Source organism: Pleuronectes platessa, chromosome 8 (genome assembly GCF_947347685.1).
Source record: "Pleuronectes platessa chromosome 8, fPlePla1.1, whole genome shotgun sequence".
NCBI lineage: Eukaryota > Metazoa > Chordata > Actinopteri > Pleuronectiformes > Pleuronectidae > Pleuronectes > Pleuronectes platessa.
This window is the reverse complement of record NC_070633.1, coordinates 12,078,363-12,103,655: the sequence shown is the minus strand read 5'-3', so window position 1 is coordinate 12,103,655 and position 25,293 is coordinate 12,078,363. Positions and strand designations below refer to the sequence as shown.

Here is a 25,293-nt window from a genome sequence, read left to right as displayed (position 1 = left end):
GAAACTTAATTAGTGTGCCGTGTTTGTTCTCGGGTAAAGAAGTTGTTCCTTCCAATGGGTCTTGAGGGAGGAATATGAAACCAGAGAATGAGAGAGAGTTTGAAAATATGAGACAGAGAGTGTTGTATGTGTGACAGGGGAGAGACAGAGGGAGACTGATACTGAACAGAGACGTATGGCTCTCTGCACTGTGTGTTTGTGTGTGTGGATGTGCACGTGTGTTTTGGCCTTGCTTCCCTCTGTGTTTATCAAACATATTACAGCTCCTTCTAGATTCCTCACCTGCACACCCCCAGCCTGCTACATATGGCCCACCAATCACAAAATAAGGAATCATGCATACATTAGCATAGCTAATGGCCTACCCTCTCCATTTAATATGCAAATTTCCTGAAACATTACTGAATGCCGTCTGTTCTAAATGAATAAATTTGAATCGCAATTAGAATAATCCTTTATAATTAATGAAAACTGTCAATTTTGGTTCATAAGTAATTTGATTAAAGTGGTGATGGGACACTTATGAAGTTCATCGGGCTGCAAGGAGTGTGAACGCACACTTGCATGCATGCATGCAAACACACACACACACAACCCACATGACGACCAACAGCAGGACCGGGGGCTGCATTATTGATGAAGATGATTAATAAACTTATGAAAGTGGTTGTCACACATGCCAGACCTTTTAATTTCTTTAAACCCAACACAACTTCTTTCCCACTCCTTTAACGCGGCGGAGAAACAACAGATCAATCACGGCTTTCTGCCACCTGACAGAGAGGGAAAACTGAGTAAGTGATTGAAAAGGTTTCTCGGCCTCGTGGTGCTGTGTCAGTGGCCTGTCTGTCCAGAGCGAGACACTGATGGACTGTCGAGGCAGCGAGAGCGCCACACACACACACACACACACACACACACACACACACACACATACACACACACATGCCAAGTCATCACAGGGGGGCTGAACCGCTCCTCTGTTGTTCCTCACAGGAGGACGAGGCCTCTCGCTGCCGTTTGTACATAATAACACTGCACGAGGAGCATGCATTTGAAGAAGAGGGAGGCCGATACAGTGCAACTGTTCATCAACATCCCCTTCTTCACCATTAACTCTCTCATGCTGGGCTATGCTGCTGCTGAAGCGCATAATGGTGTCACTTAAATTAGGGTCACTCAACTGTGGGAAATTGTGTGCTGCATGTGTATCACTTCCACCTTGTATGGTATGTATATGAACGTGAGTGCGCTGGTGTTTGTGCATCAGCCTGAACACGTGTGTGTGTGTGTATGTGTGTGTGTGTGTGTGTGTGTGTGTGTACATGAGCGCGTTTGCATGGCTTCAACCCAATAATAATGGTCCAGATAGTGTAGAGCCTCGCAGACTAATTAGCCAAATCACTGAGAAAATAGCAGCTTGCTAATTAATGGGTATTATGGCATTTCAGAAGTCACTGCTCTAATTGGGAGGGAACTGAGTCTCCCCATTTCCATACTGCAGTAATACCGGCTTTATCCGTTCGTCTATCAGTCCGTCTGTCTGCCTACTTGACATGCCTGCTTTTAAACACAATCCTCCGCAGGCACGCGGGGGAACACAATTATCCTGCACAATCTCATATTTTCAAACATGCATGTACAGGATGCATATATACAGGACCAAGTTTGGCACACAAACAAAAAGCCCTTTAACCAACAGGGAGGATCCCTCGGCAAAACATTCCCCTCACCTCTGACCCATTGTCTTCTCTATTTATTCTAATTGAATAGCTTTTTATTGCTGCAAGAGGGAAATAGTCATGATCCAAGTGAATTGGTGAGTAATACAATCCATCTGAATAATTCCCCCACTTTATTTTGTATGTGTGCGTGTGTTTGTTTCTCCGACCAGCCGTCTGATACACAATGCATACATGCATATCCCCTATAGGTTCCTCTTAACCCTATCAGACGGCAGGGACAATCAAAATAGATTTGCATTCAAATGCCACATGCTCGCTATCAAATATCAAATCAAGCCGGAGTCGCTGAGACAGACGGACAGTCGCCTCCTCCGCCTCCCCCCCTCGCACCTCCCTCCTTCCCCCTTTTCTCCTCAGGGTCCCAGGGACTCCCATTCTCACCGGGACAAGCTCTATCGAGGAGTGACAGGCCGCGGCCGGTGGCTTGATTGACAGCCTGTTGATGCTTCTCTCCCCACCCCGCCCGCACACACACACACACATACACAATCCTCTCCTAAACTAAACATTTACCCCCCCCCACCCCCCCACCACCACCACCACCACCACCTCCCCCTGCCCTTGCGCTGGTCTGGGTGTCTGTGATAGCCGCTGGGTTAGTGCCCCGCAGGCTGCACAGCACTCTACATACAAATCACAGTGTGTCAGTCTTGTGAATGGGCCCATTTTGACTTTGTCGTTGTAAAGTCAGGCCCCCCTTGAAGCGGGCTGCGTCTGTATCCTGCCTCCTTTTTGTGTTTTTTTAACTCACTCGTAGATGCACGCAGGGAGATGCATGACGGAAGTTATACAAAGGGACAATTGGTTTAAGTATGGACGCGCGTAGACACACATGCATAAAAAAACACTGGGAAAAATGACCAACTTAAATGTGGTGCTAATGGGCAGCACCTCACAGGAGCAGGGTATAAATACATCAACAACAACACAGCCGCGTAGACGCTGCACACACTCACACACGCGCACGCACACACACACACACGCACGCACACCACAACAACCAAGACCTGGGGCCTAATCTCACACACTCAGCTCGTACACCTGGTTAATGTTAAGAGGGCAGTTATAGTCAATTACATTCCCATATAACGCATAAACCTCCACCCTGCCTCTGCCGGGAGAGTAATTGAAAACAGGCGCAGAACAGCAACCGGGGTCCAGGCAAAAAGTCAACTTCCCAACCCTTGACTTTCCCATTCACTGCATACGCGCCGTCTTCCCGTTCAATATTCTGGTGTCCTCGGGGTAAACGTGTAGGGGGGGAGGAGGGGAGGGGGTGAGGTTGCCATTTGGATATAAGGCCGCGGAAAGAGCAGGGAGGATATGCAGTCCTATATGAGGAAGACAAAAGGAGTGGGACGAGGGGGACGGCGAGGGGCTTTGTCTCCCACAGGTGAGGTCCAGGGATGGAGGAGCGGTTTAGGGTCGGGGGTGAGAGGGGCGGCAGACTGTGGCGCTGTTGCGTGTGGGGGAGTTAAGGAGGGTGGGGGGGGGGGGGGACAGCGGTTGTAAGTAGGAGTTGGAGACTGACAGGTGACATTACCCTGCGTCATGGCTGGAGGGACAGAGGGACAGAGGGCGCGATGGTTATCCAGGCAGAGAAATGTCAGCGTCCAGACACCGCTGTGACACACACACACACAACCACACACACACACACACACACACACACACACACGCACACACACACGCACAAAGATCTGGGACAAAGGAGTCTGGAGTCTTTGAGAGTGAAGAAGGCTGGCTACAGTGGGCAGATGAGGAGATTACATGCTCTCCATTTAAAAAAGGAGGGGATGTGAATAAAAAAGAGTGAAAGCAGAAGAAAAGGCAAAGAGAGACTGACCATACTATTACGAGTCAACAACCTTGCATTTATTCATATTGTCTGCTTTCTAAACATGAGCCCCCCCCCCCCCACTCGTCCTGTCACCCAGTTCCTTCTCCACATTTGTCCCTTTTTCCGATCTGCTCTCTGGCGTTTTTCATTACAGCCTATATAACCTCATTTTTTTGGCAAAGCTTACAAAATGTCCATATTGCTGCTCATTCAACCTCATTGATTTAGTGTTTGGTTAAATATTCACGACTGTGGATGCAATTAACATGCTGTTAATGAATAATTGATCGCATCTAAAGCGGCCATAAAACTCATGCATATTAATTATTGAAACAGGAAATATATAGAAAAAAAAACAACCTTCCTTGTTTTGCCTCAATCAACCTTCTTTCATTTTTGGTTCTTAAATCAGGAAAGGCACGCTGAGTGTGTGTGTGAGAGAGAGGGAGAGAGAGTGTGTGTGTAAGTGCTATGAACACTATGCAAATGCCTCCCATAAACACCGCTTTAACAGCTCTTATATGCATTTAGCCGCCTTTTGAGTACATCCATTTTGCTCGTACGTACACCGGGTGCGTGTGTCTGTGTGTCGAGCGGCTCGGCGCGATGATGTGCGCCTGAGCGTTGTTTTGACAGCCTCCGCGTGACAGTGGCAGTCGCTGCCTGTTTTGAGAGGCAAGTGTTTACCAGGAGTGAACGCAACAACAAAACAAATCCAGCGAACACGGGGAGGCTTGTCAGTGCGAGACTGGAGATCAGTCAGCCAACAATAAGCCTCCCCCTCCCACTGTGCCTCTGCTGGTGTATGGTTATAGGCTGATGTCGCCCCTGGCACCTCCCTGGGCCCTGGCGTGTGGAGAACACTGGTGTAGAGAGCGAGTTGGGGAGGGGGGGCGGGAGTCGGCCTCAGTGTGCCTGGCTTTAAAGCTGTGGTGCACCTGTGGTCAGGTGTGTGTGCATGACAGCAAAACTGTGTGTTTGTGCACCGTTTGGGTTGTGGGGGTTACTTCATTATCCCTACATCCTGCACTCCTAAACCACTCTAAAATGTCTTGATATGAAAAATACATCCCAGGAGCAGCCTCACGCTCCAGGAAAACACCAATTCACATCGTCGCTTGTTATTTATTTAGCACACGAAAAGCTCTTGGAGGTGTGTGTGTGTGTGTGTGTGTGTGTATGTGTGTGCATGCCTTCCCCCCCCTTTATACCTCCCTCTCCGGAACCTAACTAACTACTTGGCGATGTCGGTGCCTCGGAGCTAAAAGTGACAAGCCGTCAATTGTGTTCCAATATTAACCCCCTCTCAATGTCTGCCTGCCCGTCTTCTCCTCTGTGATGTTAGCTTGATCAAAGACGCGGCACTTTGGTAAAAATAACCAAGGGAGAGTGAGATGGAGGACACCATGCTGCTTACAGACGGATGAACGACGGACAGAGTTTCAGAAAAACACTGTCCCCCTCTTCTTTCCCTTTCTTTGTCTCTCCTTCTTCACTCTTTCTCATTATCGTCCTCTCTAGAGAAGGCAACTCCAGGCATTGGCTGAGCATGATTCAGTGTCTTCCATATGGAGCCAGGTGGTAAGTAGTAGTTCATGGAGTGTGTAAGGATACTGTTTTATGGGGAGGGGGAATGTATGGTATATGCTGAAGCTTTTAATATGGAGATGAAGACGGGGCTTGCCAACACTTCTTTTTCTCCCTGTATTTTGTCCGTACTCCTCTAAAGAGAGATGAGATAAGCAACGGGCGGGGGATAAAAAGAGAAGAGCCGACCACCACGAGAGACAGAATATGATAGGAAGATGCCCCGTGTCTGCGTTTCATCTTATCTTAACAGGTTCACCTAGCGGTGAAATTCCTCAAACGCACCTTCAGTCATCAGGGGGGGGGGGGCGGAGAGTAAAAGAGAGGACAGTAGGAAGGTATACACACACACACACACACACACACACACACACACACATATTCAGTATATGAAGAGAGAGAGGGAGAGATGTGAGGTGGATCTCTGTGGCTAATTCTCTGGGTGTGGGAAAGCAGAGCACCTAACACAGGTTGGCCTGGTTTCAGTAATGAGTTTGATTCTTCTCGCTGCCTCCTGAGTCTCACTGGGGACCAAGACTGCATAATAACATCCTCCCCACACACACACACACACATACACACACACACAGACAGACATACACACACACACACACCATACATACGCACAAACAGGTCTATGGGGAGCTAATTATTCTCACCTGTGTTAATTATTGCTGTAAGCCAATCAGCGGACTCTGTGCTAATTAGGCAGTGTTAGGTCTGATTAGTGTTTTGCAGCAGGCCCACTCAAACTGTTATCTACCATACTAGTCCCCTCAGGCGAGAGAGGAGAACAGGTGGATGCTTGCCCGGTGTGTGTGTGTGTGTGTGTGTGTGTGTGTGTGTGTGTGTGTGTGTGTGTGTGTGTGTGTGTGTGTGTGTGTGTGTGCACTCATGCTTAATAATAAATAACTGAAGGACAGCCGCCTGAATTCATAATTAAACAAAGTCTCAAATCAGTTTCTTTGCGAAATAAAACTTAAACATAACAACACATGCCATTAATTCAACTGGTCTCCGAGTTGAATTGGCTCTGGTTAGGGGGTTATTTCTTTTATCTGGACAAACAGCCCCTGTGCCCTTTTAGTTAATGAGGGCTGATCCCGGATCAGTTATGTCACTAATGGCTCCTTTTTGCCAGGATAACCCTTCGGATTGATCTGCACATCACACATGCAACCCCTGTCCTGACCCGTGAGTGCTATCTCTGTGTTCAGCAGAGAAACTGAGATGCTCCAAAAAAAATGAAAAGGAAGGCAGGGAAGAAGGGAGTGGTTAAAGAGTAAATGGAGGGTTTGTGGGGAATCTCCCAACTGAAAAGAATGAAGGGAAAAAAGAGGAAAAAGGTGGGGGGGGGGGGGGAAGAGGAGCAAGGATGAGAGGAAGAAGAAGGGGGAAGAGAAAACGAGTGGGGGGAGGCTGGAGGAAACCTTCCTCTTATGACACGATTGATTTTCTTTCAGAGGCTTGAGCCTGTCACTACTGAACACTTGGTCCCCCCACACTGCTACACACACACACACACACACACACACACACACACACACACACACACACACACACACACACACACACACACACACACACACACACACACACACACACACACACACACAAACACAAACTTCATGCCCTGACCTCCACGTGTGCCTGCTGGTCCATACTGGGTCTAATGACACCAGGGCCTCCCACAGATCAATACTAAGCTGTCACTCAGCTGGCAAGCACACACACACACACACACACACACACACACACACACACACACATTCACACACAAAAGCAGCCGGACAGATGCAGACACACACACACACACGCAAAGCAGGGTATGCGTCTGCACATTTGTGTATGCTAGAAGCGATGTTTTCTACAACCTCAGCAGATGCCCCAACACCCCCAACCCACTACCCCACCCCACACACACACACATCCACACACACACACACACACACACACACACACACACACACACACACACACACTGGACCAAAGCCATATTTTCGCTCCTCAGCCGTTTTCCCACCATCCTGCTCCCTGCAGAGTCTGGGACCTGATGTAATATTGATGAGCCAGGATGGAGGCTCTATAAAAAGTGATAGGTCCTTGTGATTTTAAATTATAAATTGTTATTGATTTAATGTCCATGTCTCCACACACACAGATGCACACACACATAAAAAACACAGGAGAGGAGTCATTTTATTTCCTCCTCTTGACTAAGTTACTCCACGTCATTCACCGCCATCTCTTCCCAGTTCTTTTCTTCTCTCCACCCCCCCCCCCCCTCCCTCCTCCCTTTTCCCTCTCCTCCTCAACGGTCTCAAGCACCCATCCGCCTCTCTCCACACACATCTCAAGTGCCACTTAGAAAACCAGACTCGAGCTCGAGCCAGAACACTGGACCGCTCTCAGTGGTTCAGTGTTATGTGTGTGTGAATTTTTGGGGCCTTAGAGTCAAGATCACAAAAAAACAAACAATGGAAAAAAAGAAAGGGAAAAAAATTCCTCGCCACACGCTCTCTGTTAATTCTGGACAAACACGATAATTTACGTCCAACTGGAAATCCGTCGCTTTATTGTGAAAAAAGCTGGAGCTAAAAAACATTTGTTTGTCTCTGTTAAATCACTAATTATAGCCTGGCACAACACAGGGCAGATGCAGGCTAATTCACCATTAGGCCGTTTGGTGTTTATTAAACTTTTATAATGTGATCACTCTGATAACGGCACAATTGTTTCCCTGGGCGTGTGTGATTACACTGTTGTACCCCTCTGTCCCCTTGTAATGGCTCCCACTGTGTGCATGTGTGCGTTAATCCATATATGTGTGTGTGTGTCTTGCGGAGTCGTGTTTTCCATTTCTCATTAGAGTGGCACAGACTCCTGCTGCAGGGTCAATGGAGGGGGGAGACGCTGTGTGTGTGTGTGTGTGTATCTGTTTGAAGGGGAGTGGGGTGGTAATGAGCGCAGGAACATAATACTACGGCGTCCATTAATGCTCTGAGGCAGTGACATTAGGCATACTTAACTAATAGAGCCAGTCTCTGCAATTACCCACTGTTATCTCTGCAGCTTTCGAGGGGAACCGGCTTTAATAAATGTTTGTAGTAATGTGATAAATGCCAGGTTTGCTCATTTGTAATCTACACTGCGGGACAAGGGGGGGAAGCGGGCGCATCTAATTGTTTTCCTCTGGATTTGAGAATGTGGTCGAGTTCAGAGAAGTCCTCTGTAGACAGAAGAGAAATGATTTCCTTTTCAGAACATTTTTCCTCCAGGTACATCTCTCTGTATCTCTCTGTTGTCTGTCTGCCCATCTCTCCGAGTCTTCTCTCTCGGCTCTCAGTGGGGTACTGTTACAACTCTCCTCCTGTCAAACCGAGAGAAGCAGTCCATACCCGACGCTCGCCGTCGCCGCTTTGCCTCCTATTTTTTTTTTTCTCCCTCTCTCCTCTCATGTCTCTTTCATCCCGGCCCACATCAGAGGCGCGGGCGTGATTTTGTGTGTAAACATCTTGTCATGCTAACACAGGCGTCATGACAGAACAGAGATGCGCTTCATTAACGGCGCGCTTGTAAGTTTGTCTTTGTGTTTGAACACGTGCGTGTGTGGGCTATATGTCGTACTGTGTGTGTGTGTGTGTGTGTGTGTGTGTAAGAGAGTGAATTTTCTAGGGTCAGTGGCAGATAAACTGGAGGAGATGGAAAAACAGTTTAAGATCAGGTACAATCCTGCAAAAGCAAAGTTTATACTGTCTCCACGTTATTCGTTCTTGCAAACTCCTCTGAAAATCCAGCAAAAAGAAAAACTGTCAGTTAACAAGCAAGTAATCACTTGCTACAGCGTGTGCACTAACAATTTCTCCTCGTCGCACACCCTCACTCTTTTTTGGCAGTAAATCTTCCCTGTTTGTGTGAAGACAATAGCCAAGAGGAAGAGGGAGAGGGAGTAGTGTGTAGCGAGAGAGAGAGAGAGAGAGAGAGAGAGAGAGAGAGAGAGAGAGAGAGAGAGAGAGAGAGAGAGAAGAAAGAGGGTACAGGAGGGAGGCAGAGGAGAAAGCTGCGCTGTTAATTGTTTTCCAGAAAAAGGTTGCGAAGGTCTACGCATTTGAACTGAATGTCACCTCATGTAAATCGCAGCTACCATGTTGGAGAAGCCAATAACCGGGATAATTAGCGTGACTCTCCCCGCGCCGCATACGCAGAGTTCGAGGGAGAACGCGCTGCCAAGGAAAGAGCGTTCAAACGTGGGGGGGGAGATTCCAAGTGTGATTAACCGAAAAAAACCTCCAGAGTTAAATCTGGAGTTTTGAGTGGGAGGACCAAAAGAGAAAAAAAGACACATAGACAGAGGGGCAGAGAGAGGAGAAGGAGAAAAAGAAGAGGAGGAGGAGGAGGAAGAAGAGGAGGAGGAGGAGGAAGAAGGAGAAGAGAGACAGATGGATGGAGAAAATCAGAGAGGCAAACACGGGAGGGAAAGGAAACGAGCGAACATTCTTCTCAGCGAGGTCAAGCCGCTCTGCAAACAAACAAACAACGTGAGCCGCACACACACAAAGGGGGTGAGGCGGTGTAAAACAACAAAGTGTCTCCGTCGATTGCCTACGCCTTACTTTGTCTCCCCTCGTCACTTACATAAACACAAACACGGGCCTTTAAATCCAGCTCGGCTTTTTGAAGTGGAACGGTGACATGTGCTTGGGTCTCGTGTGCTGATGATTAATGCAAAGTAAAAAAGAATATATTAGGAGTGTGAGAATATAATGTCCCTTTGATCGAACAATGCTGTTGACCATAATTGTCTGCGTGTTGACGTCCCTGCTTTACTTTTTAAGTACGGCAGAGATGCTTCCCTTGAAGATCTGCTTTCGTCTCTTAATGCTACAGCTCAAATTAGTCAAGCTCAATGTCACAATATTCATATATAGGAAAAAAGTTCACCTTGGAAATGGTGATGTACTTACTGATGGTACTAACTAGCTGCTAGGGGTTTCACAGACTACTCGACAAGCGATCAAACCACTAGTCGACACTGTGAATTGCTGAAGAACGGTCTTTCATCTGCGGTTTTAGCACAAAGCATTAGGGGCAGTGGCAATGCACGTACAGCAGATTTGCAGCAGGGGTTGATGCTGAAGTAGTTGACAAGTCATAGGCCCGGTTGTCCGTTATGGTCGGATACATACATACATCCTGCGTCCGTTTGCAGCTTCGGTTTGGCACATCCTCGGGAATTAACGCAACGATTCCACGAGATGCAGTACGTACAGGGAACGGTAGGGGGCGATGTAAGGGCAGTGTAAGACCTCTACAAAATGCAAATTCGTTAACTCTACACGGTCTGAGTTCTGTGATGTGCACCCAAGATGCAGCCGGTTGTCTACGCAAACTACAATTCTGTAGTTGGCATATAACCCTATGTGTGTGTTTTCTTGTGGTTTTAAGGTAACCTAAACCTGATGTAAAGTTCATTACCCTATTCAGAACTTCTTAAAAAGGATCACTTCTGTGTCGCAGAGACCCACCGCTACAATCGCACTCCATATCTCTCCCTCCCTGTCTCCTCTCTATGGCGAGCAGGTTTTCCTTCCATTGTGGCGTGTGAAACTGAGAACGCCGCTCAGAGCGCCCGGCCAGCGATCCATTCTTCCTGGACAGATTGATGGAAAACAATCAACAGACTATACACCTCGCTCGGGCCCAGCGGGTCACCGGCACTCATCCTGGACACCTGGACTTAACATCCTGGGCCACGGCGCTGAGGTAAAGTGCCAGAGGAGGAGGCTGGGGAGGGAAACGGGATGGGAGGAAGTGAGACGCCGGCTATTGGGCTGGGGGGGGGTACATATGGAGCGGGCAAGACGCGTACAGTCTGCGATCTCACTTAGCGGAAGATAATCAGTAAACAATGAATAATCAGTGAGGTCTGAGAAAGCGATACTGCTGGATGACACAGTGGCTCGGCGGCCTGCTGGGAGAGGACGCCTGAGTATCCTTCAGCGGAGAGCGTGCTGCTGGTGTGTCTATTCAATTACAAGCAGCAGCACAGGCAGCCGCGTAGCACATTGGCTATGAGAGAGCACTTAGTGGACCCTGCGCAAGACTGTCCACACACATCAGAGCATCGAGAAAACAAAGCCCTGCTCCTGCTTAACACACACACACACACACACACACACATAACCATGCATGTCCAAATGTATAGCATCACACAGAGAGGCGCACACACTCGTGCTCTTCACGCCTCATTTGAAAAGCAAATTGAGCGCATCTTCTGGGGCGAGTCACGGACTAAATCCTGGAAAACGTCGCTCCTTTTCTCACTCGCAGCACCGCACATGTTCACACGTCACACATGAGAGCTTTCATATGGTAAATATGTCTTCACTCTATTTAACTCCTCTTCCATCTCTATCTCTCGCTCCTTGTCCTGCAATTTTCCAACGCCGAGAAATGTCTTAAATAGCTCTCAGAGAAGTAGGACGCTACTCATTTGGGTCAGCTCTGGTCGGCCGAAACCCTTCATTCTGGGACAGAGCAAACACTGACACAAAGGCAGAGGGGACGGCCAAGGAGAGCGGCCATGCAGGTCAAGCGGGGAATGTTGAGCAGTAATGACAAAGCAGTTTACAGAGAAAATAGAGCTACAACCGGGCTATTTTCAGTAGCCGCAGCCAAAAAACTCCCCATGCCGTGAAAGTCAGAACTTTCCCCTATAACGACATTTGCAAATTACATTTTATACGTCCTAATAAACTGACTGCTACCTGCATTCAGCTGGTGAGCGTGAGTAAGTACCTATAAAGTGTGATGGCAGCTCTTTTTCAGTTTAATGGGGGAAAGAATTAAACAATGCAACACGCAGACAAACTTGAGCATTTAAAAAAAAAAAATGCTTATTTCCAGTGTGTTTCTCATTGTTTCCTCCACCGCAAAACAAAAACAGCTTGTGTTAATTTGATATTTCATACTGGGATAAACAAACTCAGGTATATACAGCGCTTTTTTTTTTTTTGTATTGTGGGGTGTTCACAAATGAAAGCGAGCCAGTTGTCGGTGGGGGTGAGAGCGCTGAAGGTCTGGATGAGAGAGAAAGAGGGAGCGCTGTTTTAGAGGCTCCTCGACCTCCAAACTCCCTGCTGTCAATCAGCACAGCAGTCCATCCCCTGGGGCCGAGCTTTCCTCCAGCCCTGGGGGTGGGTGGGGGGTCCCACCGCAGGGGGGAAAAAAGAACACAACCAAACAGATGCAGAGTGTTGCAGGTCAATGTGTGAGGGTGTGTATTATATTTGTGCGCGCCTGTGGAGTGTCAGGCCTGCGCATGCGTGCATCTGCATACGTATTTGTGTACGAGTTTATCTGGGGGTGAGACCTGCATCCGTGTGTGTGTATGTGCATGTGCATGTGCAGATTTGTGAGGCAGCCAGCACCTGAGGGAGGGGAGTTCTGCCTGCATATCGATGAGCCAGCAACTCTGCCTCTTTGCCCCTGAGCCCTGCACAAACCCCACAACCAGCTCAGGGCCTGGTCCTTTTCAAAAGCCTCTCGTAACATCTAATATAGCCGTCCCTCCTAAGACTGCACAAAAAGAAACAGCCCATCAAGAAGATAACACAAGGCGTGAAGAGGAGGGGGAAATCACGGCACATTTTCTCCTCCCCAAACGAGCTGAGGTTAGATGATATAAGTTGATAAAACAACATTATAGAGCTCAACAGTGAACGCAAGTTTTAGTGCAGCTCTGGATCCGTAAGTTAATTTCCCTTTAATTTTCTCCATTGACGTTTCAAAAAATGTAAATATAGAAAGAGCGTAAACCCAGAAGACCAACTACGAAATGAGGCATGTCTATAAAATATTTGAGGTGGAGCAAAAAAAGGGCAAATGTACAAGTCTGTGCACATAATTATGTTAAGAAAGAGGAACTAAGCATTCAATAAACAATTGTGAACGACATCCAGCGTGCTTCTTCTTGAATATAGCATTTCATGTGTATAACATTGGTAATATAGTATAGTAATGCAGAACACTCTGATTACAGCCAAATGTACCCGATCATAGCCGAAAAGATTTTTGCAGTTGTGGTAAACATTTCCACGGTAACATGAAGCTCCACTAATCAGAGATGTTGCTATTACACCTGAGGATTGTGGGTAGTAAATACTAAAGCTCAATCGATATCCTACTTGTGGCTTCTACAGGAGCATTTAACATTGTTTCACAATCTCGCAGATCGTGGTTGGTCTACCTAGGATGGTTAAAATATTGTGGCTGACAGTGGAAATCTCTGTGCAGAACATGAAGGGGGTTTCTAATTTTGGAACCACGCTGATGAGCTCCATCCTTCTCAGGATCTCGTGACTCAGTGTCTAGCTTCTCTTTGTCTTAGAGGGAAATCTCAAGCTAGTGCTTGGCGAAACAACAGGAAATTCAACTGCTAAAAAAAGGTAAATAGAGGAGGGAGGGTGAGTCCTGCGTATAATAAAACATAAGCAAGATAAGCAAATAATGAAGACCTCAGTGGGTAGGAACCAGTAGATCAGAGCTGATTACAGTCAGAGAGATGAAGGATAACTGCGCTGCAAGTGTGCTTTCACCTTGTCACCATAACACAGTCATGGATATGAAAGTGAAACTGCAGTGAGGGGACGGAAGGCACTGCCAGTAAACCACATTAGCATCAAATGCAAATGAGAAGGGAGGCTAATGGCTGGACAGGTGCAGACTGGGCCTCTAAATGGCACACACATATACATGTTTGCTCTCTCTCTCTCTCTCTCTCTCTCTCTCTCACACACACAAACACATGTGCATATACACAAGCGCACACACAAATGAGATGGATGAATTAAACATGGGTGGGCTCGGCTTGGGGGGCTGGCAGCACTGACATAAAGTCAATGACATACATTATTCACTAGCCCACGTTAGCCAAGCCAAGACAACACATGACCTCTCACCCCAGGAAGTGCATCTAAACGCAACTACCAAAACAATAATGGGGTTCCCCACTAGAAACAGAGACAAAGAGGCGGAGCGTGACCAGCAAGAAATACTTTGGCTTGAAAAATGCAACAATCCTCAAAACACGGGGTGAGAAGTTTATTTCTTTCTGTCCAGATGTATCGGGTGATGACCCAGGTGCAGACCAGAAGCAGCTGAGACGTAAACCAAAAACCATGAAGCGTGCTTCTGGTCCACAAGTGCTAACTACCCACCATGAAGCTGAGACCTCGTTCCACTCTGCTCGCAGAACAGGAAGCCATCGGCCATGACATCATCCTCCCCGGGAGGAGCACTTCCTGCCCGACATTCTTCACTCAAGACACACACACACTCGCCAGGAAGTGGCCTCTATCAACACACACACACTCCTGGGGAAATAACCAACATCGACGCGGATACACAAGCACAGACACGGCATGCGAGGAAATGGGCCACATCAACAGCGGGCTGCGAGGAGTGTGTGCAAACACAAACACACACTCAAAAACAGCAATAAACCTGAAACAACATTGTGTGCATGTAAATTCAACCCCACCGCCGCGCCGCTCCCCTCGCTGTGACTGGAAATGGGGATCATGGGATATGCAGGGCGAACCCAGCGGATCCTTATCTCTGGTAACACAGAGTCTCTCTCCCCCTCCTCCAGAGAGGCTCTCCCTGCCGGCGGGGACACCCTGCGGCAGGCCTGGGGGAGCTGGACGGGCAGGAAAGGGACACAGGACACAGGTGGTGGTAGGACACACGGGGCCGCAGGGACAGTCATACCCCCAAAGCGAGCAAGGCCGAGAGATTAGTCCACAATTACATGGATGAAAATTAACAACAGCAGTTCCGTGTCAGAGGGCGCAGATTTAAGAGGGGCTATGTGGAGAGATAGCAAAGGTGTAACATGGGTGAGAGGGAAACGTGTTTGTGATTTGAGGCCCATCTAGGCACGTGATAGGCTGACTGGCAGTGGCTGCATATGATTAACCCCACGCTCACCAGGACTGCGAAGAGAGGTGGAAGTGGAGGTGGGGGGGTTAAGGGCTCCCCTCATATTATCCTGCCGCTGTAAGAGGCTAAAGTGGACCACACATGCTTCCCTTGGGGATGACATGGAGAGGCACACGGGAGCCTCTCACCTCTCAGCTGCACCCCCCCACCCTCCACCCTGCACAGTGTCGAGCACAGACGCAACATGTCCCGACAGGGTCCCTCTGAAGTTCCCAAAACACTCACCACCTCCGAGATTCTATACATAAAATATGGCAAGAGCTGTCTTCATCTCCGGCACGAGCTGATTCACATCAGATGGGCTTTGAAACTCATCTGAGACGGTCGGAGATGACAACAGTTCTTGTGAAACACAAGCGCTGCCTCGGCCGCTAACAGGCCTCAACCAAAACAGCCGGGGAGCACGACATTACGCGGAGGGATGTTTCTTTCAACTCGAGTAAAAATCTAAGTGCTTTTCCTCTCATCGTGGGCCTAAACAAACGCTTCATAATTAAAATCGGAATCACGTCGCTCCTCATCGGTGCTTTCAAGCCCAAACAAATTCTCTTTTCAACAGGAGGCGAGATGCACACAGCGGTGAGAGAGTGAGATCCTCCCGGAGAGCCGGTACAGTACCCAGAGCGCCGCTGATTCCACACCCTACCAGATTTGTTCTCCTAACAATCAAATAAGTTTCTCATTAGCTGACTTTATTTTTTTTCCCTCGTTCCTGCGGTTCTGCTGCAGTGGCCTGTTTCTCCCGTCTTTAACGAGAGGGAGCTAATTAGGCAATCAGACCCATTACTCTTCCAGAAGAGTTAGAGCTAGCCCGGCTAATTAGGGCTGTAAAATCTAATCATCTCTGTGAAACAGCGGAGGGCTAACGAGCCCTTATTTAACGAACTAAATAACTTCAAGGGTGGAAAGGGGGCCGAGCGCTGATGATATTTCTTTATGAATCTGAAGGAGGGAAACTCGCGGTAATTGAGTCAGTTTCAGCCTCACAGTTGTTTGTTTGTGTATGAATCTCTGATTATTACAACTGCCAAGAATATAGTGGTACTAAACGAGCGAACGCCTAAACCCTCCTCTCCTTATACCTCTTCACCCCCCCCCCCCCCCCATCCCCCAACCCACACTCTTTAAAACAAGCTACCTACCCCCACAACCACTCTCCTCTCACCTGACCTATTTTCGTGTCCAGAAGAGAGCGCTCGCTGGAGAGGAAAAGGGAGATATGTTCCTGTTGTTTTTCCTCCCCCCCCCTGTTCTAATTTGTTGTTCGTTAATGCTGCCCTCACACCTGAGCCACGAGGGCGCCGGGGGAATACCGCCAGCGAGCGTCCAACAACACATGCTCGGTGTGGGGGAAAGAAAAGCTGTTTGCGGCAGCCTGTTTCACCAAGGTGGCTCCGCTCTAAAAGTGCGGGACAACTGCGAGGGAGAAAGTTTACCCAGTAACCCCCCCCCCCGAAAAAGACTGAGCGATGGAGGGGGCACAGATGAGAAATTCAACAAGTATGCACACGGGGAAACAGAAATCAGAAAGATGGCACAGAGTGATGGGCAGGCGTGTTGTCTGAGGCCATGTGGTGGGGTGCAGCTGTCTCAGGGAGCACTGAGGTGAGGCCTTCCGCTTCACTGGAGCGGAACAAGGGTGGCGCCCGTACACACACACAAACACACACACACACACACACACACACACACACACACAAGACTTACACGCACACATACATACACAGGTAAAGAGTATTTGACAGAGCAGCAGCGAGGAACAGGACAGCTGTGTTCATCAGATAGCACAGGTCACCGCCTCATTAACACAAACAGACGTGAATGTGACAAATTCAAATCCGAGCATCAAACCAGAATCACCCACAATTCCTACTTATTCACCTGATAACACAAAAGCACAGAGACGGTGACTTTTCTGTGGAAGATCACCTCAGCTCATCTTCCCGTCTCGAGCGGAGCCGCCTTAAATCTGCACGCTTCAGCAAACGCTCAAGTGTAAACAAATAATCTCCTCTCACCCCGTTTGTCCACACGTGTGCCACACACATGCACACACAGCGCAGCCACACTGTAAATCTACAGGGCTGCTCTTTTCTTTTTTTTTTTCGACCGGCCATAAATCATGTGAGCGGCTGCAGATCAGTCAGAGGTAGTTTATGATGGAAGGGGAAAGGTGTGTGCTCAAAGAAAAAAGTGTGTTAGTGTCAACCGTCAATAAACTAACCCAGTCCCACAGTGAGATTTAAACACACACACATACACACACACACACACACACACACACCAGGCTGCAGCCAATAACGCTCATCAACGGAGTCATCAGCACGACCGCACAAACACTGTCAGACCTCACTTGAAGCTCAACAGCTCAGTGATTGCTCCTCCAAACACACACACACACACACACACTCACACACACTAACACAACCCTGGATTATTATTTACTGCTGTTTCAAACATTTTGCTCGCACATGATTATGGCTGCAAAAAATGGGAACATCCCTTGGCCTGTTTTATTAGGCCCGCAGGTTACATGTCCTCCGCCAAATCACACGTGGGAAAATAACCTATATGTGCTGACTTCACTGGAAATGTAAATAAAATGTTGTTGTGATAGTGGACTTAGAGTGTTTCTGCAAAAGTTTCCGCCGATGTATTCATCACACTCACTCCCCTTGTTCAGAAACAGCCACACGTGCTGCCATGATAGCGCAGCGTCATGTCAGCCGAGGTCAAAGGGCAGAGTTTGCTTACCTGTCGATGATGACGGGGTCTGACGGGGTCTCGTTCCTGTTGCCACAACTCTTCTTATCGCAGCATCGGCTGCACAGGGGGGTGAAAGAATGGGAAGAGGAGGAGGGTGGGGGTGGTAGAGACAAAGCAGAGTTAGATGCCATGATGTTAACAACACGGGGAGCAAGACAAGGTACAACTCAGGCAACAGAGAGAGGAGCTAAAGGGCGTGAGACTCTTGAAGGAGCAGCATGAGTTGGATCTCTGCGGGGCTTGTGGAGGTAAGACCGGGGCTCTGGTGCTACAGCGGGGGAGATCAGCCGGGGAGATCAGCCCGGAGATTTTAGGCAAAGTTTAGAAGGGAAGAGCAAAAACAGCCCGTTTGTATGGGAGCTGGATACAAACTTGAATTAGCCTCCAGGGCTCAGGTTAGCTCCATTTCTGTCAGACATCACACAACCAGACATCTTATGTTCTCTATTTTTCCTCAGCTCTGGTCCCCTCCCTCTATCCTGCCTCCCTCTTTCTCTCTCTCTCGCTCTCAGAAGTGGGTCACAGAGTGGTCCCACTGGACCCGGGGAGTAGTGCATTCTGGGTAGAAGGGGGCTGCATACTGATGTGACGAGTCCTTTTTTTTTTTTTTTTTTTTTTAAATCATTTGACTGCAGCACAATTTAACAATGTGTTGTGAGACGTCTCCCCCACACACCCACCCAAAAGTGTGGGTACGGTTTACGCGTGTCTGTGTGTACCTGTGTCTGACAGCACGTGTGTATCTACTGGATGTGTATGGGAGGAGACACACACAAAAGTGAGTGAGAGATGTGGGGGGAGAGATTGACCCCCCCTCTCTGTGCTTTCTTGGGTCCCTCAGGACAGGAGGCTTGGAGAGCCAGATCAGATTTCTGATCTCTACCGTTTCCTGCAGCATATGAAAACAAGTGGTCTAAATTGCCTTGTGTGATAACCAGGAAGTGGCTACACTTTTGCCACCGGCCATTTCTCTACATGCACCTCTACATGTATTTCTACATGGCGGCTTTGTGAGGGACGGTCACTGGGAGCTGTGCGATGCACTTACGGACGCTTTTCATTGATTCTAAATGCTTCCTACTTTTCAGTGAGTGCCTGCGTGTGTGCGAGTGTGGGTGAATGTGTGTGTCTGTATTTTATGTGTAATTCGAGTCTGCACATAAGTCACTGTCAGGACACAGCAAACTGCATGTATTACACAGAGTAAGGAGGATGGGTTTGAGTAATGAGCTTTTCCTTGTCCTAATTAGCTGAACATGAGAAGGATACACACACACACACACAGACAAAAAAATAGGCCAGGGCACATCTCCCCAACCCACTTTGAGGAGAATGATAAGATTCCTATTGTAATTTAGTCCTGCTCCTCATGTCTTTGCCCCCTCTTTACACCAGCAGAGACAGTCCCAACGTGAGTAAAACATTCATCTTCATTTACACTCGGGGAAATAAAGAGCGCGTCGTAAGCTGGTTTTCTGTCTTACCTGCACATGATCTCGTGGGTCAACAGAACCCGACACATCTCTGGATTTTTGTCCTGGCCCTCATAGATAATCGCCTAAAGAGGGAAGAGAATTACAGAAAAATTCAAATGAAAATGATTTATATTTATGTGGCACGCTGAAAGAAAAAAAGGCAAGCACAACGCAGACCCAAATAAAAAACAGAGGAGAAAGTGAGTGTGTATGTGAGTGTGTGTGTGTGTGAGTGTGTGTGTATTTGTGTGTGTGTGTGTCTTTCATCTGGGAGTAGTGTTGTCAATCTGGCAAATGTGTGTATCGTGGGAATCCAGTCCCCCTGAACAGGAACGCTCAGTTCTGACAGAGACAGTAACAGAGAAATTATTTGTGTGTGTGTGTGAGTGTGCCCGTGCATGTGTGTTTATTCTTGCGTGTGCATTTGTGCTTGTGTGTGTAGGCCCAAGTGTTTATGTGCGGCGTACAGTGAGCAGTTGGACTGCCAGACTGGAGTATAGTTCACCATCTGGTCCATGCAGCACAGCGTCCAAAAATCTAGTCTGGTTACCCCTCCAACCCCACTCAACATGCTCTCCAGGGCTCTGATCACCCTGCACACACACACACACACACGGACACACACACACAAACACACACACACGCACACACACACGCACACACACACAGTGATAAACATGCAAATGCACACATCCATGTGCACACACAAACAACATCCCCTCCTACTCCTTTCATTCTAAGGCAAACTCTCTTCAAGCCTAATGGCACTAGAGGCAGAATTGGCAAAACAAAAAGACCTGATATCAAAACAGAGCTGAAGAGGCTTTATTTTTCTTCGTTATCGAATTCCTCCTCCTGCAGTTTTCCCTCAGTGTGCGCCACCCTACACATGTGCTGCTCTGTGTTTCTTTTGTGTGATTGAATTGGCCATAACACGACTGTGGGATAGTTTGTTCTGCTTCACATTGAGGAAATGAGGGTCAAGGTCCTCAAAGAGTGAGCTGGCATGCATCACTGTCTCCCTCACAACACTAACACAACTGCCTCTGCACCTCGCTGAGATATTCACACACTGCATGTGCACAATCACGCAGTCACACCACACAAACATACACACACACACATACTGCCGGGGTGCTTGTACAAACACACACACACACACACACACACCGTCCCCACTTACTGGCTGCTGTGCACAGCAGAGTATGAGGACACATGTCCTCTACTTTTCTAGGCCTCTGTAAATGTATTCCACAGGTAAGACAGGTCGTTTATCAAGGCGGCTGTGCTGTGCGGAAGTTGAGGGTCTCAGACACAGGCATGCAGCGGGCAAGGGGGGGGGGGGTAGCAAGAGGAGGAGAGGGCGGCTGGAGGTGGGGGCCAACATTCAGACCAACAAAACCAGTGAGCTGATGGCAGGGTTTTCATTCTGGGAAGTATCGTAGTTAAGCAGAACATCTTACCTGTTTAGTCATGGAGTCAATGAGACGAACATACAAGTCCTGCTCTGTCCTGATCCCTGCGCGCGCACACACAAACACACACACACACACACACACAAACACACACCGTACACACACACACAGAAAAAGAGGGAGAGGGAGAGAGGAACGGTTAAAATGCAACTGGCAGATCTCATGTCACATCTAAAGGCGACGCTTCAGATCACAAGTTTTATTCATCCTGACTTCCCCCTGTGAGCCACTTCAGGAAAACTCAATGAGCACAAACTGGTCCTAATGACTCCCACTGTGTGTTGCTCGCTGTCACACTTTGCTTGGAACTATAGCACATTTAATTTACCTTCTTTATCTTGCTGATTCTTATCTCTAAAACTGCTTAATGAGAACTTAATTGTGGAAATGTGGAACAACAGGAAGAACAAAAACAACACAGCCCCCCCCCCCCCCCCACACACACACACACTCTATATTCTAATCAATATAATTTAATTATTCAATCAAGGCAACAAAGCTAAAAATAAAAATGTTAAAAAAGAGGATGTTAAGAATTATATTTTGCTGCCTTGGGCTGTTGACCAGAGAAGATATAGTTCCACAGAAAGTAAAACATTTCAATAAAACGTAACTGTAATATTAATAATAATAAAGTGTAAATAATAACATCTAAAGCATTTTATTAAACGTATAAATCACCTATCCTTCATGAAAACAGTTCAGTTAAATAAATAAAACGGCAAGATAAACGATCTGACCTCGTAAAACATTTGTTTCCTGAGTTTCCTCACTTTGCTTTGTCGCATCTGCCTCTCTGCTTTTGTTTCTGCTCCATAAAATAACGGTGGAACCCAAACTCACCGTTACTGTAGAGGAGCTGGAGTCTATAATGGATCCCATTGTTGGTCTTTTCCCCCGTCGTTTCCTATGAAAATCAAACCAAACACATTCGCTCAGAGTCAGCGCGAACCAGCTCCTCCTGGGACGATCACGGTGCGCGGCCGCAGCCTCTCATTATTATTACTATAATTATTATTTTATCGTTTTCTCATGACAAACATGTTAGATTAATCTAACTGAAAATATACTCATATTTAATCAATTTACAACCGGAAAGAAAGAATGAAAAAAATCGGTGCACAACTTAAAAACCCTTTCTGTATTTTACATTCGACAAAATATATTCTGTAAAGTTTAAAACTTCTTAAGCTTTAAATAACCTACTTCTCTTAAAACGTGATTAACGTTTACTTAAAAAATACAAATAATTTTTAATGATGTCAGACATTTAAGAAGACTAAAAACACAAAATAAATAATTAAAACGTTTGTTATTTGCAGTGAATTACAGCGCAGTGATGGATGTGTCATAAATATTGACCGACAGTAAAAGGACATTTTGAAAGTGCTAAATAGTAAACAAGGCGATGAATAAAACAAGCGTCTAAAAGTTGAACCATCAGTATTAACGCCTCTCGCAAACAGATCAATAAAACACTGCAAACGCTGAGATTGATGAGTGTTTAAAAAGAGCTTATTAAATATATTGACTGACAGCACCTTCAGGAATATGGGTTCAAACTCTGAGTCAGTATCATTAGTGGGACACAAGTTTCTGTTCATGCACTTGATGGTGTAAATGCGTCTGAATTAGATTATATTTGAGGGTTTTTGTGATTATGATTAGAAAGGAAAGTAAAAAACAATAACGTCTCCGCGAGACTTTGAGGAAACCACATGTTAAAATCACATCAGAGCAGATTTCAGTTCAGTGCGTCTGCTCATTTATCACAGTGACTCTAACAGGCCACAGCGCTGTCAGTCATCAGTCACTAACACCATTTACACCACAGGACTATTTATTATGCACTCGCAAATAAAGACTGTCTCTTTTTTATTATTTATGGTGAAATCATGTATGAACTCACCTTGTCCTTCTCCACGAAGTCGATGTAGGTGGTCCTCTCTATCTCCACCGGCTGACCCTGTCGGTCGTACAGAGCCAGGACGAAGTGGAAGAAGTTGGACTTGCGCAGGTTGGAGGGCGGCTGCTTCTCGAAGTGTGCCCGAGCGAGACCCACTCCGCTGCGGACACAAGCACAGCGCAGCGGCGCCCACCACGTCACCAATTAAAATCACATTAATTCAATTTGATAATAAATACACAACCATGTAGGAGAAATACGCTTTTCAAATCCAGTTTTTGTTCGACTACATGTTCTCAGAAAATCCGCGGCTACGTGTCATTTAATTAAAAACTGCTCCCAGTGTGTAAAAACGCACTTAAACAACAATTAAACAAATAAAATAAAATATTTATTTTGAGGTTTCAAGGCGCTAAAGGCCGCGAAAGGCATAATTTTGACTGCTTTCATTATGGCATTATTTTAAATTTCAAAGCTCACCAACTTAATTACGTGTTTTTATTTTATTTGTTAATAAAAAAGCACCTATAAATATGGATAAATATGTCAGCATGCAGTGAGTGAGAAGTAACACACTCAAAGCCTAACTGAAGTGAGCTGAAAACCATGATCACAAACTCTTTCCACGCAGCAAAGTTACATTTAAATCTTTTAAAAAGTGCTTTGAGGAAAAAGTGTTTCTCTTCCACAAACGTGCTAAATCACTTAGAGCCTCACACAGCTTTAAAACATGTTGGACTTTGGGCTACAAAACTTATAAAGCCAGCGGGATAGGAGGTTATCAAACAAACGCGTCCTCTGGGGACGCACGCACGCTGCCCCCGGAGTGATGCAGCCGCTCCGCAGAGATCCACACCGCACATCTCCCTCTCTCCCTTCCTCCCCCCTCTCCCGGTCCTCCTAGCAAGCCCCGGTGTCAGCGCAGCGCCACGGCGGCTTCATGGCTCACCTCTGCGCGGCGGTGTTGGCGTCCAGCACCCCGGCGCCCTGCATCCATGTCCGAACGGCGTTCATCCCGGCCACCATGGGCTCCTCTTTCATACTACTCCCACTCCTCTGGATGCTCTCGTGGATGCCAAACATCAAAACGCACCTTCAACGCTGTCGCTGTCCCTCTCTCACTCACTCTCTCTCTCTCTCCCTCACTCTCTCTATCCTCCTCTCCTTGGCGCCCTCCTTCTTCGTCTTTCTCCTCTGCCTCCCCTCCTGCTCGCGTCTGTCTGATCACGCTGTCACAGGAGCAAAGTGGCGTGGTCTGTTACACTTGGCGTCTAGTTGCGCGTGTGTTTCTGAAAGTAAACACAAGATGCGACACGCGGAGGGAAGAGGGGAGCTGTCTGTCAGCATCCAGGGTTAGCGGCACCTCATGCGACTCCAGGAGGAAAAATAAGAGGCGGAGGAGTGAGGCAGCAGCAGCAGCTCTGAAGATGAGGAGCGATGAAAGGGGGAGCGCAGGATGAGAGGCTGCGCCGAGTTGGCGACGGTCCCCCGGATCAAGGTGCTGCCGCTGACAGGAACACAAGCGAAATGTCAGGTTTTTAAAACTAACAGTCAACGCTTTCCCCTCCGGTTCTTTTTATTTACAAAGTCCTGTCCTCGGCTCAGATGGATGAGACGGAAGATTACGCGCAATTAAAAAAAGGCAGTCCCGGCGCTGCGCTCCTTGTCAGCTCCCTGCTCCGGTGATTTGCGCTCCTTCTCTTCCCTGAGGAATCACTTTGGACCATCTCTGGGATGCCAAACAGGAGGAGAACTAGTAGGTGTTGGAGGCGGAGTCTGTGCGAGGCCGAGCAGGAACGCCCCCCAACGCCCCCTCCTCTCCAAACACAGTTAATAACACGGGCAATCAGCTGTCCACCAACCCGACCAGCACGCTGCCCGCCCGCCCGCCTGCCTGCTGTCCCCGCCTCGTCCCACGCATGGGTCCCGCCCCGGCCACTTAGTCAGAAGCTGTGCCTGTGCGCGGTGTGTTCTTGTCTCTCTCAGTGTGTGCCTGTGTGTGTGTGTGTGTGTGTGTGTGTGCGTGTGTGTGCGTGTGTGTGTGTGTGTGTGTGTGTGTGTGTGTGTGTGTGTGTGTGTGTGTGCGTGTGTGTGTGTGTGTGTGTGTGTGTGTGTGTGAGTGTAAGCGTTGTGTGTGTTTAGACTTGACAATTAATGTATTCAAAACTATCAAACGCGTAGCTCAGGGGAGAACGTGCGTTTAATCCACGCAGTCTGACCACAGACACTTGCTGAGTGGTTGAAACATCAATATGAAAATATTCCCACATCTCTCAACAAAACAACACGAGTCCGATCATTACAAAATGAGACAAAACATTTTGTCTCATCATTACGCGCAAGAATGAGAGAAAAATGAGGAATGTCTGCACCACTTGCGCGCAAAATGTAATTGTGTTTACTTATCTTTGCTCGTCAAATTAATTCAGCATCACCACATGAACGGCCATATTTTAAATTTACTCGCATGGTGCATGACTGATTCTACACGAGGAAA

The 25,293-nt window shown here is 47.5% G+C and overlaps 1 protein-coding gene across 2 annotated transcripts in view; it reads right to left on the bottom strand.

Moving 5' to 3' along the window:
* ebf1a (EBF transcription factor 1a) overlaps positions 1–24,648 on the bottom strand; it is a 58,717-nt gene extending 34,069 nt beyond the window's left edge. For both annotated transcript variants that reach the window (XM_053428781.1, XM_053428782.1), the window contains exons 1-6: positions 23,746–24,648; positions 22,800–22,956; positions 21,734–21,797; positions 20,879–20,934; positions 19,425–19,498; positions 17,929–17,997 (exon numbers count right to left, since the gene is read on the bottom strand). In XM_053428781.1, coding sequence (XP_053284756.1) covers positions 17,929–17,997; positions 19,425–19,498; positions 20,879–20,934; positions 21,734–21,797; positions 22,800–22,956; positions 23,746–23,879 — 554 coding nt within the window. In that variant the 5' untranslated portion in view covers positions 23,880–24,648. The remainder of the gene's footprint in view (positions 1–17,928; positions 17,998–19,424; positions 19,499–20,878; positions 20,935–21,733; positions 21,798–22,799; positions 22,957–23,745) is intronic.
* Positions 24,649–25,293: the final 645 nt, after the last annotated feature.